General features: G+C 35.7%; 1 protein-coding gene across 6 annotated transcripts in view; it reads right to left on the bottom strand.

Annotated features, from left to right (window-relative positions):
* Nucleotides 1–212: 212 nt before the first annotated feature.
* LOC145694459 (branched-chain alpha-ketoacid dehydrogenase kinase-like) overlaps nt 213–15,418 on the bottom strand; it is a 69,443-nt gene continuing 54,237 nt past the window's right edge. For all 6 annotated transcript variants that reach the window (XM_081770738.1, XM_081770737.1, XM_081770735.1 and 3 more), the window contains one exon: nt 213–564. In XM_081770738.1, the coding sequence (XP_081626864.1) occupies nt 423–564 (142 nt within the window). In that variant the 3' untranslated portion in view covers nt 213–422. The remainder of the gene's footprint in view (nt 565–15,418) is intronic.

Raw genomic sequence — 15,418 nt, 5'->3', positions numbered from 1 at the left:
AGACTTTTTTCTGTTTCCCAAACTTAAAATCACTTTGAAAGGACGTTGTTTCCAGACCGTAGAGAAGATTCAGAACAGTGCGAGAAGAGACCTGCGCACCATCCCAGCGTGATACTGAATAAAGATAAGTATCTGCGAGGATATGATCCATTACAAAATTCACTTGTAATACTAAAAGATGTCAGAAATGATTCAATAAAAAAGCTTATATAATATACAAATTTTTAATGTTTCTAACAAAATATTTTCTACATTCATTCATCAAAAATCAACTGATACAAAAATAGCATGATTTATATGATCTCAAAAATACATTTCTATATTTTTTATAATAGTATAAATTATACATAAAAAAATAACTATCATTAAGGTGAAATGCATAATTACTGAGATTTCTCATTTGAAAAACCATAACTCAAGGACTAGATCCAAAAGGACTCTTTGCAATTAATATGCCTCAGCCGAAGGTAGACATCACACCCAAGGCCTTGCATAGAATGCAAAGTCAAATTCCCTCCTAAATATTTGGCGTAGGCGGCACAAACTGGAAGACCAAACCCAATCCTAAGGCATAAAAAATGCTTTAGTCAGCCACAGTATCCTGAAAGTCCCTATTCATATTTTAATACCTCAAGTGTATGTACAGATATTCCTCGACTGATGTAAAAAGATCATTCCATAGTTCTTTGCGTAAGTTGAAATTTACGCAAATCGAATTTCGACTATAACCTAAGATTCATCGCAAATACACGAAAAAAATAGGAAAAAGACACTGTTTATTAATGCTGTGATGCCAAAACTCAATTACATAATATGCTTTATAACTCAGGTTCAGAACCTTATAGTTTTACAGCACTGATTTAAAAAAAAAAAATGAATAGCAGTTCAACAATAGTTAAATTAGCTAATTAGTTTATACTTCACTCACTAGATGTCTCTGAAAAATGAAATTCGAAATAAAATATCACTTCTTTCTTCAGATGTAAATACCGTTCGTAAATTTTACTTAATGCCGGAAATTTCTTATGTAAGTATGAATTTACTTAAGTCGGAAACTATCTGCATTAAATGGACACCAAATAACAATTGTATGATGTTAAAAAACGAAAAAAGTAACATCAATATATATAAGAAAGACAACTAAAGTGTTACCCTAAACCAGTGGTTCTCAACCTAAATCCTATCACAATCCCCATTTTATCACTTCCTCTTGCCAACGACCCCCTTATAATTTCTGGTTTGTAATAGGTTTGTGTGCCATATTTAATATACCTATTGTGAAGATCTCACGATATCCATCTATTTCTATAATAGTAGAATCCATTTCTTGTATATAGTGGATACAGTAACTTTCCTAAAAGCGAATGGGTTAAAACCAAATTTGGTTAGTTCATTCATATTACAAATATCGAATCCGATCATCATACTGTTTCAAAATGTTTGAAAATTTTAAAACCATAACTCCTTTAATTTTGCTCATATGATAAAAAGAATAAAAATAAACTGATTTCTAATTTTGGTTTTAAAATAACCTGAACAGTTGTTAGAAAAGTTATTGAGTATTTTAAATGACTTGATAATGTACGTCACGAAGATTGAACCAGACATTGCCACACTAGTAAAATCACACCATGGTCAGGTATCTCATTAGCTTTCAATTTTAATTGTGTTTCAATATACAGATTTTGTTGCATTTGTAATTTTCTGGTATTTCAATATGCAGTTCTCATTAGTTCCATGCCTTATTTCTTTCATTTAAATTGATTTTTAAACAACTCTGCACCTGTTGAAAATGTTTAGTAGACACATTTTTTGTTGTTCTTAACAGTATGTACTATAAAAATAAAAGTATGCCTATCAGAACAAAATTCAAAATAATATTGTAAAATATTTTCCGGTTTCGAATTCTAATTATATTTATCTTTTCCGCTTATCTTTGCGACCCGCAAAAGTTGAGAAACCCCACCCTAAACAAATGTTCAAAATGTGCTTCTAAGTATTTTTAACACCGTCGAGATATAGAAATGTAAACATCGATCAACATGTATGGAAAAATGGTAGCAAAATCTCAATTTCTTTCTTGTTACTTTTCAGCTATTTTTTTTTTTTTTTTTTTTTTTTTAACATAGATCTTTTAGGTAACACTATAGCAAACTCACACAGGGTTAGATCTGGACAGCGAAGTAAATACCTAATTTACAGTAAATATATTGCCTTTGATATATATGTCAGTAAAAGCTGGATTGAGACAAGCTCTTAATATTTATAATAGGGAAAAGGCTCCACCGACGATGGTAGCAGCTCGGCATACCGAAAATTTAGCAATTTAATACAGAAAACGAGTCTCTGTAAATAAATAGTTCTATATATAAGAAACATCTACTATTAATTCTAGTATTCCCTGCTCTTTGTCATTTAAAAGACAGGACAACTTTTAACGTATATGCAATTGTGGGTATTCTGAAGTCTCAATTTCCTCACTTTGAGCTTTTCTTGAATTCCTGATGGCAATCCTTTTGGACTATTTGGACTTGCTTGTTTTTGATAAACGAAGTTCGCTGAAGCCTCAATAGATTGTAGGAGGAGCTGCTTCACTCGTTCAAAATAAAAGGACTGGGGCTATATTAGGAGCCAATAGAGAATACATACGTTGAATTTAGTAAATTATTTAGTCGGAAAATTGTTAAAGTAACTCGGCAGTCGTTTAAAGCATTACTGCCGACTTAGCATTGTATGTACTGATGTATTGCGGGAGCAAGGAAAAAGAGTGATGGACCCATTGTTGGCTTACGACAGTTAATAAACTCGCACTATAAACACAAAAATTGGGATACATTTGGTATATTTTTAATAAATGCACGATATGTATTCTATGGTTGTATAGTTCGAATATTTCTGTTTATAATGCAAGTATATTTCATGTTGCAATAATAACCGTTTCGTTTCCAAAGCATCTATACCAGACTACAGTTAACATAAAAAGTTTGGTTTATTTTATCTCAATTACACTTGGACGATCATGTACGTGACAGTTTTCTGGTCACAATTCTTCAAAGTCATAATCTTTTACAACCATTTCGTTTTAAGATCATTTAGTCTAAGTATTATCAATATTTAAAGTTTTGACATTCTACCTGAAATTATCTTGAAAAAATCAGCTCACGAATACAAGCAAAGTCTGTAAATAAAAGCACCGTATGCTCAGCTCAATTATCATATATTTACTTGATGTATCGAAATTTCAATATTTAATGTAAGTTCTGTCTTGACTTTGAAAGAAGCGTGTATGTCGCAGTTAGGTGTCAAGAGTAAGGTACGTGGGGAAGGATTTTTACTTGTTGCAGTTCAGAATCGATAATATTTGGCTGAATAAATAAGGAATGGACATTAGAAAAGCTTACGATATTGAATTTTTCTTGACTCATTTAAAAATGACATGTGCGGCTTTACAGAACTGCATATGATGCTAATGCTGGATGTATGGTCTGTCTGTCAATGAAGAATCATTACAGCAAATGAATATTGTACACTCATGTCCAAAATTACTGTCGCATGTCTATAAATATGTTGTTGTAAGAATATAATTTGATAACAAATTCGCCCGTTATTTCTTATAATGTTATTATGTATATAATCGACAAAGACATGTATGTGGCAAATTTCATGTCAAAAGAGCAGTAAATAAGAACAATAAAACGAAAATAAAACTTTCTTGTCCATTTAGCAACATTTTGTTTTACTTATTCTAATTTTCGTATTTATAATTCTTTTCCTATGAAATTTACCACAAATATACATTTCCCGATTATACACATAGTAGTATCAGTATTAAAAGCACCCTGCAAAATTACTATCAAATTATATTCTTACAAGAGGACAGTTATAGATATGCGACAATCATTTCGGACATGAGTGTACCTGTCTTTTAATTTGATGTGATTTAATTTAAAGACAGGTTCGAATGGCGAATGAGATATCGCCGTGTATTCATTTACCATATATATGTAAAGCCTTTTGTGAATTATGCATTTGTATGGAGTGAAGGATAGAAATGTGCATTAAATTCCTAAGCATGCATTATATGGACTACAAAACATCGTTATTTGAGCTGAAAGGCATCTACACTGAGTGCTTACTAAATTGCGACCACCTCCTTAATACTTTGTTAGTCCACCATTTGCTCAGAGGACGGCCTGGACAAGACATAGTATGGATTCTGGTAGCTGCTGATATCTTTCCACGGAGATTTGACACCATATATTTCTGATGGCATCTCATAATGAGCCCATAGATGGTGCAGGAGACATGGTGCTAAGAGCTCGTTCCGCAACATCCCACAATTGTTCTATAGGATAATGTCCGATGACTTAAGGGACCAATTAATACGCTGCAGCTCCGTGGAATGTTCTTTAAGTCAAGCAAGTAGAGTTCTGGCTCGGTGGCACTATGCAATTGTCGTCCTGGAAAATACCGCCTTCGTGTGGGTAGAAGTGTTGTATTGTATGGTGTACGTAATTCTCTAACACCTGCAGGTACATAACGGATGTCTCGCTGTGGTCCATACACACCAATGGTCCCAGTCTATGCCAACAGAAGCATCCCGAAACCATACAGCCGCCCTCACCTGCCTGTACAGGAAGCACCATGCACGAGGGAACCATAGCTTCGTGCTGTTGGCGCCATAGAAGTAGTTAGGGGTGGTTACTTCTGGCGCATTTCCCCCTCCACTCCCTAACTAACAAAAACTATGAAGCCGCCACTGTGCACTTTAACACAGGGGGATACCCCAAAGTACGATTGAATATGCTTTTATGACATTTAAAATCATAAAAACTTATATCTAAACCTAAACCTAAAACTAACTTATACCTACTTACATCTACAACTCTTCTAACTTATAATGACCCCATGGTAGAGTATTTATCCCATTCTTTAAAACACATCTCTTATCATCCACACAACTTAAAGCTAACTTATTTACTTCTATACTGTACAAATCGTGCTTATAACTTCTAATCAAATTCATCTTCTTATAATATTCTTTTTGATTGAACAAGCAGTCTTTATAATCGTTAAATGATAGTTCTTTACTTATAACATTTTTCTTAACTCCTTTTGCTTTCTTACAACATTTATCTTTTTCGAATCTGATTGAATACATTTTTGATCTTAAACCCACAAACTCTTCTATGATTGTGCCTTTAATCTCATCCTTCATCTTACCAAGTATGTTCTTATTGACTTGTGGTATCTTATATCTGTTATCTATAGAGTAATCACTCGTGTCGAAGTAATCAATGTAATTTTTCATGTCCTCGTACACATCTTTTGTTTGGATATGGTATATATAACTATCGGTATCTGTATAACATACTTCTATTTTCTCTTGATATTTTGGTTTCATCACATTATAATGGAAATCGTACATTAAATATTTTGACAAATCTAGAATTGACATACCAACATAAATCGGTTTGTTAAATTGCACTTTAACCTTGTTCATGTGAACTGCTACTAAATTTTCCGTAAAAACTGTAGTACTCTTATAATTCGGTTTCGCCACAAGCTTCTCGTATTTTTTCTCATCACTTACAAGTTTAATATTAACTCTCTTTCTAATATTCTCCATAGTCTTCCCAAATACTGAATTGTTCATGAGCTTATAAAAGTCTTTTTCAAAATCATTTGTTGCTTTCGTTCTCATTTGTGTGTTTAAATCAATATATTTCTTTAACCAATCTGATTGTTCGAACTCTATTACTCGATGTATCTTGTTAAGTTTTAATCCAAGTGAAAGACATTATTTTAGGTTTCGATAGTGAATTACATATTTTTCTTTGTCATATAGGGTTGTTAATAGCTTTGATTGTTTTGAACCAGGCGGGCATATATTTTGAGGAGCTAATGGGTAGTCTTTGTGATAGTCATGCAATTCTTTAGGATATTCAAGATCAACTTCTAATATGTAACCAGTATCAGAATCATCAGGTATATTTGTGAAATCTATTTCTTCAATCTCATCTTCACTTAACCATCTAAATCCCTTATACGGTAGATATTGACTCATCGCCCACCCATACAAGTTATTGGCATCTAGATACATTAAGTAAGAATCTTCTTTATCCTTATCGTAATCTTCCATATACTTATTGTTTGCTTTTACATACCTTTTTGAGCATTGACTAATTCCACCTCTTATACCTTTCTCTACCATTAATACCATATCATAATCCCACAACAATTCTAACTTTATATTCGTCATCTTTAACATTGCATCCCAAGCTAAACCTGGTGCCGTCATATACCAAGCAGGATCAAGATCATAAGCTTTAAGACATGTTTCTCTAAAGTTCTCAAACACATCTGCTAACAATAATACATCTGTTTTCAAATATAAATCATGGTATTGTCCGAGATTCTTAATGTCAAATGTTTTCCATACTTTCTTTGCATGCTCATAATCCTCATCACTTATATGTGTGTTCATAAGCTTGTTGAAGAATGCTTCCTTTAGCGGTAATTTTCTTTCTCTAAACCTATCCCAATTGTTAACATAATCATATGGGTAAACACCTTTTCTTATTACAAGTCGAAACTGTTCTTGATTAGGATAAAAGTGTTGGGTATGTATTTGGTCTAGGAATTAATTCGTGCGGGTGGACAAGAGATGGCGCAACGAACGGAGCGTCCCACAGTTCCGTGTATCCACACATGTGTTGCAAACCCCTGTCATCGCGTATCGTTCGTAGTATAGGGCAGTGGATTAAAGCGTCAACAATACCAGTTTGTAGTTAAGTGAACATGGCGCAATTTGTGCCTGATAAAGTGTTTTTGCGGGGTGTCCTGTTGCATTAATTTAACATGAAGAAAAGTGCGACTGAAAGTCATCGTATTTTGGTGGAAGTGTATGGTGACCATGCTCTAGCTGAGCGAACGTGTCAGAAGTGGTTTGCACGGTTTAGAAGTGGTGATTTCGGCTTGGCAGACCAAGAGCGAGCTGGACAGCCAAAAAAATTTCAAGACGAAGAATTTGTGACGACGTGGATCGTCACGAATATGTGGGTCACTTGTTATTATGGATTATTTAGGAAATAGATGGCGCCATCTTTTATTAATATGGAGACTTGCGACCTTATTCTCCCTTCACCCTTTTTTATCCTACCTTTTTGGTCTCAAAATCAGGTTTGTGTTGTAGTAAGAAAATATATATGAAGATCTGGTACCAGCTGGTAAGGTAATATGACGAGGTCCTCGTGATGTAAAATCCGGATTGTGATTGGTTGGTTTTGAACCCGGAATGGAAGCCATGGATCAACTGACGTAGATCGTCAGTTGGTCACTCTTCGAGGTACGTAGTGTTTCTTTTTCAAATCTGTTAAATTAAATTATTGTTTTTTTGTGAAAATTGGTGTAAATTTATCTTCAGAAATTTCGTGAGTATACTCATAATGGTATTTGAAAAATGATAAATACTTCTGAATTGTCTTATTTAGTCTCGAGCAAGTGTAAAATATTGCTGATTAAAAGTTAGATTACTGAAAAGACGAAACATAGTGGTTGGTATAAGCCATGTTGGAATGGCGACTTTTTTTTTCTTTAATGTGTGCTAGGCTGTTTTTCCAGCAGAAACAGTAAGATTGTTTATTCTTCTTATTACTATTAATATCGAACTGTTAATATTTTGTGTACTATTTGTTTTTTTTATTTTTTATTATTATTACTTTTTTTCTTTTTGTTATAATAAATTGTTTATCGTTGTTAAAATTGAAATAGTGGGTTTTGTCATTACTAATTAACTTCCTTAAACAACTGAGAATTTTTGCTTGCATTTTTCGTAAATTAAAGGTGAGAGTTATACCTATACATATTCTGGGTGCGCTAAGCGGCCTTTTAATACAGTACCGGCGAAGGCCCTCCTCGCTTTTTTTTCAGGATTATTTCCCTGGTGGGCGGGTCTGTATTTGTATGTTTAGATGTGTGCTATTCTTTTTCATTCTATTCAAGTATGGATTTTGGCCCGGGGTGGTCATTCTGAAGGAGAAGGGGGATTAAGGGTGTTTTTCGTTACAGAAGAGTGACCAACTCGGTTAAAATTCTCTCACTTATTAAATTTAAATTGTTTACTTTCATGTTAATGGCATATAAAGTCAGTGCTGTGTATGTAATTACTTGCTCGTATATATTAATTGGGTACCTTGTAGGAAGTCTTTGTACAGCAGTTCAAGGAATTTGGTCCGGGGATCGAACCCATACTATCTGGTATATAAGTATAGAATCGTATCCAAAAATAAAAACAATGGCTGTAGGTGGGGATTCTAGTTTCTTTCTTGATGAAGAGTTTATAGACGAAATTCCTGTGGATGTTAATGAGTTTTTGAATATGACTATAGAAGAAAAGCAATCGAAAATATTTTCTATGAATGAAAGTGATGCTAAGAAACTGCTGTTGTCCATAACAACTGCTAACAGCAAGTCTGCACCTGTTGGTTCGGGTGTTGTAGTAGGTCAAGGTAGAGGCACTGATAACACAACCACACAGCCGGATGGTAGTGTGTGTGTGCAAACAGCTGGCAGTCAGCCAGGTCATTTACCTTTTAGCTCGGTGAACGAAGAAGCTAGAGCTGAAACTCTATCTGGATTGACACAAAATAGTTGTTTTAATAAGATGGAACAATCATCAGCATTTTTGGTTTTACGTTCATTCATGGAATCATTAGAGAATTGTGATGGTACGGATCCCTTAAAATTGTATCAATTTATTCAAAAGATTGATGAGTTTTGTAATATTGAGCGTTTTCCTTTTTCTGCGGTTTTGTATTCATTGCGTGGGAAAGTTACGGGTCCACTGCAGGAAATTCTGAACGAGCTGCCACATACATGTAAAAGCTGGGATCTTGCACGTGACTTTGTTTTTCATAATTTATTATCAGAATGTGCTATTCAGAGAATAATAGTAGAATATATGTATCGCCATCAAGAAAATAACGAGGATTTAAAAGCTTTTGTAAAGCGTGTAACCACTGTTGATAAACTTTTGAAGTTGCGTTGTGGGGACGAAAAGCTGATTAGTTTTATTACCAGTGGCGTTCTTCCGAACATAAGGGAGCGGTTGTTTTACCAAAGAAAACCCCAGACAATAGATGAACTTAATAAACTAGTTAGTGAATACAGATATCATGAACTTTATATGAAGCAGTTTAGTTTTAAAACGACGTCCCAAACAGGGTTGCCGGATGCTCCGGTAGGGAGTGACTTTAAGAATTCTCGTAGAACTATAAGCTGTTACAAGTGTCAGGGTCCACATCCAGTGAGACTATGCCCAGAAAACAAAAGTTTGAAAACATTTTCTTCTTTTTCAAATAAGACTAATAGGAACTTAAATCGTTTAAATAAAAAAGATGATGCAGCGTGTATTGAAGTTAAAGTATGTGGTATTGCAGTGAATAGTTGTTTAGATAGTGGGTGTGTGACTAATCTTTTGAATTTGGAGCTTTTCAATAAAATTAAAAACTCTAGTGATGTGCAAGTAAATTATAAGGAGTGTTTTAAAGGAAAGACTATAAATAACGAATCTATGGTGTTGAGACCTTCAGTTTTGGTTCCGTTTACGGTGAATGATTACACCTTTAAATGCAAACTGTTTTTGTTTAAAGATTTGGAATTTCCCATTTTGATGGGACTAGACTGTTTTCGTCAGGAAGGAGTTTTAGTGGATTTCAATGAATCTAAGGTTGTTTTTAGCAAAGGAAATGTTACAACCCCTCTTGTTGACTTCCCCTCCCCCTCATCTTTCCAAACGAATTCTTCTGCGGCTTCTTGTCATTCCAGGGGTCCTGGCGACGGAGGGTCATCCGCTAGGCTATTTTTGGGAGATCTCTCTAGTCCCGATGGTACGCCCTGGAGCAAAAGAAAGAACAAACGTGGAGTAAATAGGCAATTGATCTTCGCTCGCTCGAGTTTTCCTGAAACTACTGCTGATAGGGAGAGCGACACTGGAACTTCGTCTGGTGGTCCAAGGATGTTTGGTAATGGAGAGGAAAAGAACAGGTTTGACAAAAAGCATTCATTCCAGAAGAAACAACATAAAACAGTAAATGGTCGGAGAAACAATAAACATTCGGTTGCGAAAATAAAAGAGAATTCCAGCTTTAATTCTAATCGAAAAAGTGTCGCGGATGTAGGTGGCTCTGTTAGTTCTATGCCAATAGAGGGAGAAAAACAGTGTGTTAATAATGATGTAACGTCTTGTTATAGTAAGGAAGATTATAATTTTACTGATGTTTTGGGTCAGGAAGGGGATCCGTTACTATTAGCATTTAACAAATGTAAAAGCGGTAAGTGGGAAATTAGTACAGATGAAAAGGTTAAGATTTTGAATGGTATTGATGAGGATATGGTGAAACAAGATCCTACTTTGGTTCAGTATGTAGAATATTTATTAGATAAATATGCGAATGTCATTACCCACCGAATTGGTACTATCAGTGACTTTGAATACACTATTCAATTAAAGTCCGATGAAGTAGTTCGGGAGCGCCAATATCCTTTTTCGAAAAGTCAGCAACAAGAGTTATCGAACTTAATTGAACAATTATTAGAAAATGGTGTGATACAACCTTCTAAGTCTGAATATAGATCTCCGTGCTTCCTGGTGCGTAATAAAGATGGGTCACCTCGATTAGTAGTCAACTACTCTAAACTGAATCGGCTCATTTGTGGGGACGGCTTGCCATGTCCTAATATAGAGGAATGTATTAGTTCGCTCGCTAAAGCTAAATATGTAAGCAAGATAGATGGAAAAAAAGCTTTTTTCCAGTTACAGTTGACTCCCGATAGCCGTAAGCTCACAGCATTCGCCGTACAGGATAAATTATATGAATATTTGCGAATCCCCATGGGTATTTGTGTCGGAGTACAAGCACTTATGAGGGCCTTGGATGATATCCTGGGAGACCTACGTGGGCGCGGGGTAGAATACTATGCAGATGACATTGTGATCTTTGGTTCTACAATCCAAGAACATAATCGGTTATTAGAAGAAGTCTTATCGCGTTTTGCGAAAAGGGGCTTAACCATCTCACCAGATAAATGCTTACTTTTGAGAAGTAGTATAGAATTTTTGGGGTTTCTTATTAAAGATGGTGAGATATCTATGTTGCCAGATAGGTTGCAAGCTATACAGGATCTCCGTCCGCCTGTAAATCGCCGGGGGTTGTGTAAAATGTTAGGATTTTTAAATTTTTACGCTAAATTCTGCGATAATTATGCAGGTATCGTAGAACCGATGAATCGATTAAGATCTCCGAAGGTGAAGTTTGAGTGGGGTCCGTTACAGGATGAGAGTCTTGCACAAATAAAAGAGGCTTTTTCTGAAAAAATTATTTTGCGAATTCCAGACATGAGTAAGCGCTTTTAGTTACATACCGATGCAACTTTACGTTGCCAAGCGGCTATTTTGTCACAAAAGGATGAGCAAGGTTTATTGCGTCCTGTATGGTTCTACAGTAAAACTTTGAAACCAGCCGATTTTAATCGCACTATTTTTCAACTTGAACTTCTTGCTATATATAATGCGGTAATGAGATTTCGCCCGTTTTTGTGTTCGGAGTTTACTATTTTCACGGATAATAGTGCCTTGGTTAATATGCTGCGAAACCCTAAGAACTTAGGAAGATATGCCAATATTGTACAGAACTTATTTGAGTTCAGATTTAAAATAGTGCATGTCTCGTCTTATAAGAACTATCAGGTAGATTTTCTTTCAAGGATTTATGAGATAAATCCGAATGATATTGATGTTGATCCTTGTCCTTTTAATGACTCAGAGGGATATATGTATAGTCTGTGGAATTTACCGCTAGCACATGAGGACATTAAACAGTATCAGCAATCAGAGGCAGATACTAAGGATATTTATGAGATGGTAAAGAGCCATGGCGGAGAGCATGAACAATATAAGTTAATGAGAGATACTTTATACATAAAAACCAAGGCCAAGGTGTCGCCTTATAAAATACTCGTCCCACGTATTTTGAGACCTCTACTACTAAGCTATTATCATACTTTATTGCCTAATGGCGGGCACTTAGGTTTGTTGAAGGTATACAAAAAGATTTGTAGATATTTTTCTTGGCCAAATATATTCAACGAAGTGCGGGACTTCGTTCGCTCGTGCCATGAGTGTCAATTAGTAAAGGCACGAAATACTCTTCCGCAAGGACAACTAATTTCGGAATATTGTAAGGAAGTTAACGCCCACTATTACGCAGATTTAGCGGGGCCGTTGCCGTCTAGTTTCGGGTATCAGTATGTCCTTCTGTGCTTAGATAATGCGAGTCGTTATCTACATTTAGTTCCCTTACGCAATGCTACTAGTAAGTTAGTAGTTAAGGCGTTATATGATATTTTCTGTAAATATGGATTTATTAGAGCTATTTCCACGGATCGGGGCCCTTGTTTTTCATCGGCCTACTTCAAACAATTTTTGTTTGGTAATGGGATAAAGCACATACGCTGTTCTCCGTATTTTCCAGGAGGGAACGCAGTTGAAAAATATGTGAGACTGGTTAAAACGAGCCTTCGGGCATATCTGGATGGTAAGCAGGAGAAATGGGTGCGTTTCCTGAATGAGCTCCAATTTTGTCTTAATGCTGCGGAACATGCGGAGCTTAAGTTTAGTCCATTTCGTCTGTTCTTTGGGAGAGAACCGGTGGATACGTTGATGGTAAAGTGGAGTATTACACCTGAGGATTTGGAGGGTCCTAATAATGCCCAAATATGGGAGCAAGCTTTCGTTAATATGGATAAAGCATGGGAAGCAAGGCGTCGGTTGTGTAATAAGCGGATGCTTACAGTCACGTTTGCTGTCGGAGACAGGGTGTTGGTGAAGTCTCAGTTAAAATCTTCCTTGAAAGATAACGTAACAAAGTCATTGATGCCACAGTGGTGGGGGCCAATGACAGTCGTATCTAAACCTACTGCCAACACACTTCAATGTAAGACTGAAGATGGTAAGACGGTTGTTACCCATACAAGTTTAGCAAAATTATATAGAGAACATAGAAATATTAATAACATCAGTGATAATTGAAAAGCATAATGAGAAGTGAGGGTACCGGTTTTGTGTGTATATTTTGTTGTTATTGTTCACTTTCATAATCAATCAATCATCTACTAACACTTTTTTCCATCATCATTTCATCTTCATTGAAAAATGTGTAAGGTACTCCTCAAATTTGGTTAAGATGATTTAATTTGATCATTTTATTGAAAAATTGGTCAGTAATGAAAAATTTCTTTGGGTAAAATTTTTCATCTATGGAGGGGGATGTGTGACGACGTGGATCGTCACGAATATGTGGGTCACTTGTTATTATGGATTATTTAGGAAATAGATGGCGCCATCTTTTATTAATATGGAGACTTGCGACCTTATTCTCCCTTCACCCTTTTTTATCCTACCTTTTTGGTCTCAAAATCAGGTTTGTGTTGTAGTAAGAAAATATATATGAAGATCTGGTACCAGCTGGTAAGGTAATATGACGAGGTCCTCGTGATGTAAAATCCGGATTGTGATTGGTTGGTTTTGAACCCGGAATGGAAGCCATGGATCAACTGACGTAGATCGTCAGTTGGTCACTCTTCGAGGTACGTAGTGTTTCTTTTTCAAATCTGTTAAATTAAATTATTGTTTTTTTGTGAAAATTGGTGTAAATTTATCTTCAGAAATTTCGTGAGTATACTCATAATGGTATTTGAAAAATGATAAATACTTCTGAATTGTCTTATTTAGTCTCGAGCAAGTGTAAAATATTGCTGATTAAAAGTTAGATTACTGAAAAGACGAAACATAGTGGTTGGTATAAGCCATGTTGGAATGGCGACTTTTTTTTTCTTTAATGTGTGCTAGGCTGTTTTTCCAGCAGAAACAGTAAGATTGTTTATTCTTCTTATTACTATTAATATCGAACTGTTAATATTTTGTGTACTATTTGTTTTTTTTATTTTTTATTATTATTACTTTTTTTCTTTTTGTTATAATAAATTGTTTATCGTTGTTAAAGTTGAAATAGTGGGTTTTGTCATTACTAATTAACTTCCTTAAACAACTGAGAATTTTTGCTTGCATTTTTCGTAAATTAAAGGTGAGAGTTATACCTATACATATTCTGGGTGCGCTAAGCGGCCTTTTAATACAGTACCGGCGAAGGCCCTCCTCGCTTTTTTTTCAGGATTATTTCCCTGGTGGGCGGGTCTGTATTTGTATGTTTAGATGTGTGCTATTCTTTTTCATTCTATTCAAGTATGGATTTTGGCCCGGGGTGGTCATTCTGAAGGAGAAGGGGGATTAAGGGTGTTTTTCGTTACAAATTGACAGCATTGCTCGAGCAGGATTCATGTCAAACGCAGGAACAACTTGCAGCAGCATTAGGCGTTGATCAAACAACAGTCTCCAAACGCTTGAAAGCCATGGGAATGATTCAAAAGATGTCACATTGGGTTCCACATGAATTTAAAGACAGAGACGTTGAAAGACGAAAAACCATTTGCGAATTGCTGCTTCAACGACAGAGCAGAAAGGGGTTTCTGCATCGAATTATTACGGGTGATGAGAAGTGGATCCATTACGAGAACCCTAAACGAAAAAAGGCCTGGGTGAAACCAGGTGAACCAGGTCCATCACAACCAAAACGAGATATTCACTGTGCAAAGGTTATGCTGTGCATATGGTGGGATATGAAAGGTGTGGTGTACTATGAGCTGCTGCAACCGGGTGAAACTATGAATGGAGAACGTTATCGACGACAATTAATGTGTTTGAAGCAAGCTCTGGCCAGAACACGACCAGAATGGGAGAACAGACATGATAAACTTATTGTTCAACATGATAACGCTCGCCCACATGTCGCAAAATCGGTCAAAACCTATTTAGAAAATGTCGGATGGTAAGTTTTACCCCACCCGCTGTATTCACCAGACGTTGCTCCTTCGGACTACTACTTGTTCGATTGTATGAACAACGATTTGATTGGACAGCGGTTTACTTCTTCAGAAGATATCGAAACATGGGTCTCTGACTGGATCGCTTCCAAAGATGAGGACTTCTTTCGCCACGGAATCCGTACATTGCCTGACAGATGGGCGAAAGTGGTGGCTAGCGATGGACAATATTTTTCTTAAGGTATTTATGTATTTTGTGTTTGTACTACAGCTTCAATGTGTGCGTACCAACCGCACGAATTAATTCCTAGACCAAATATCATTTGTTCGCGTTTCAAATTCGATGACAATTTGTCTAGACTAGAAGCCATAAATCTAAGTGAATCTACAAATTTCAATTTAATAGTTCCAACCTTTTTACTGAATGATATGTATCTTTCCTCGTTATTGGGTATTAGATCTATTTCTTCTTTATTAC

Source organism: Thermobia domestica, chromosome 9 (assembly GCF_964235325.1).
Source record: "Thermobia domestica chromosome 9, izTheDome1.hap1.1, whole genome shotgun sequence".
Lineage (NCBI taxonomy): Eukaryota > Metazoa > Arthropoda > Insecta > Zygentoma > Lepismatidae > Thermobia > Thermobia domestica.
This window is presented reverse-complemented; position numbering and strand designations above follow the sequence as displayed.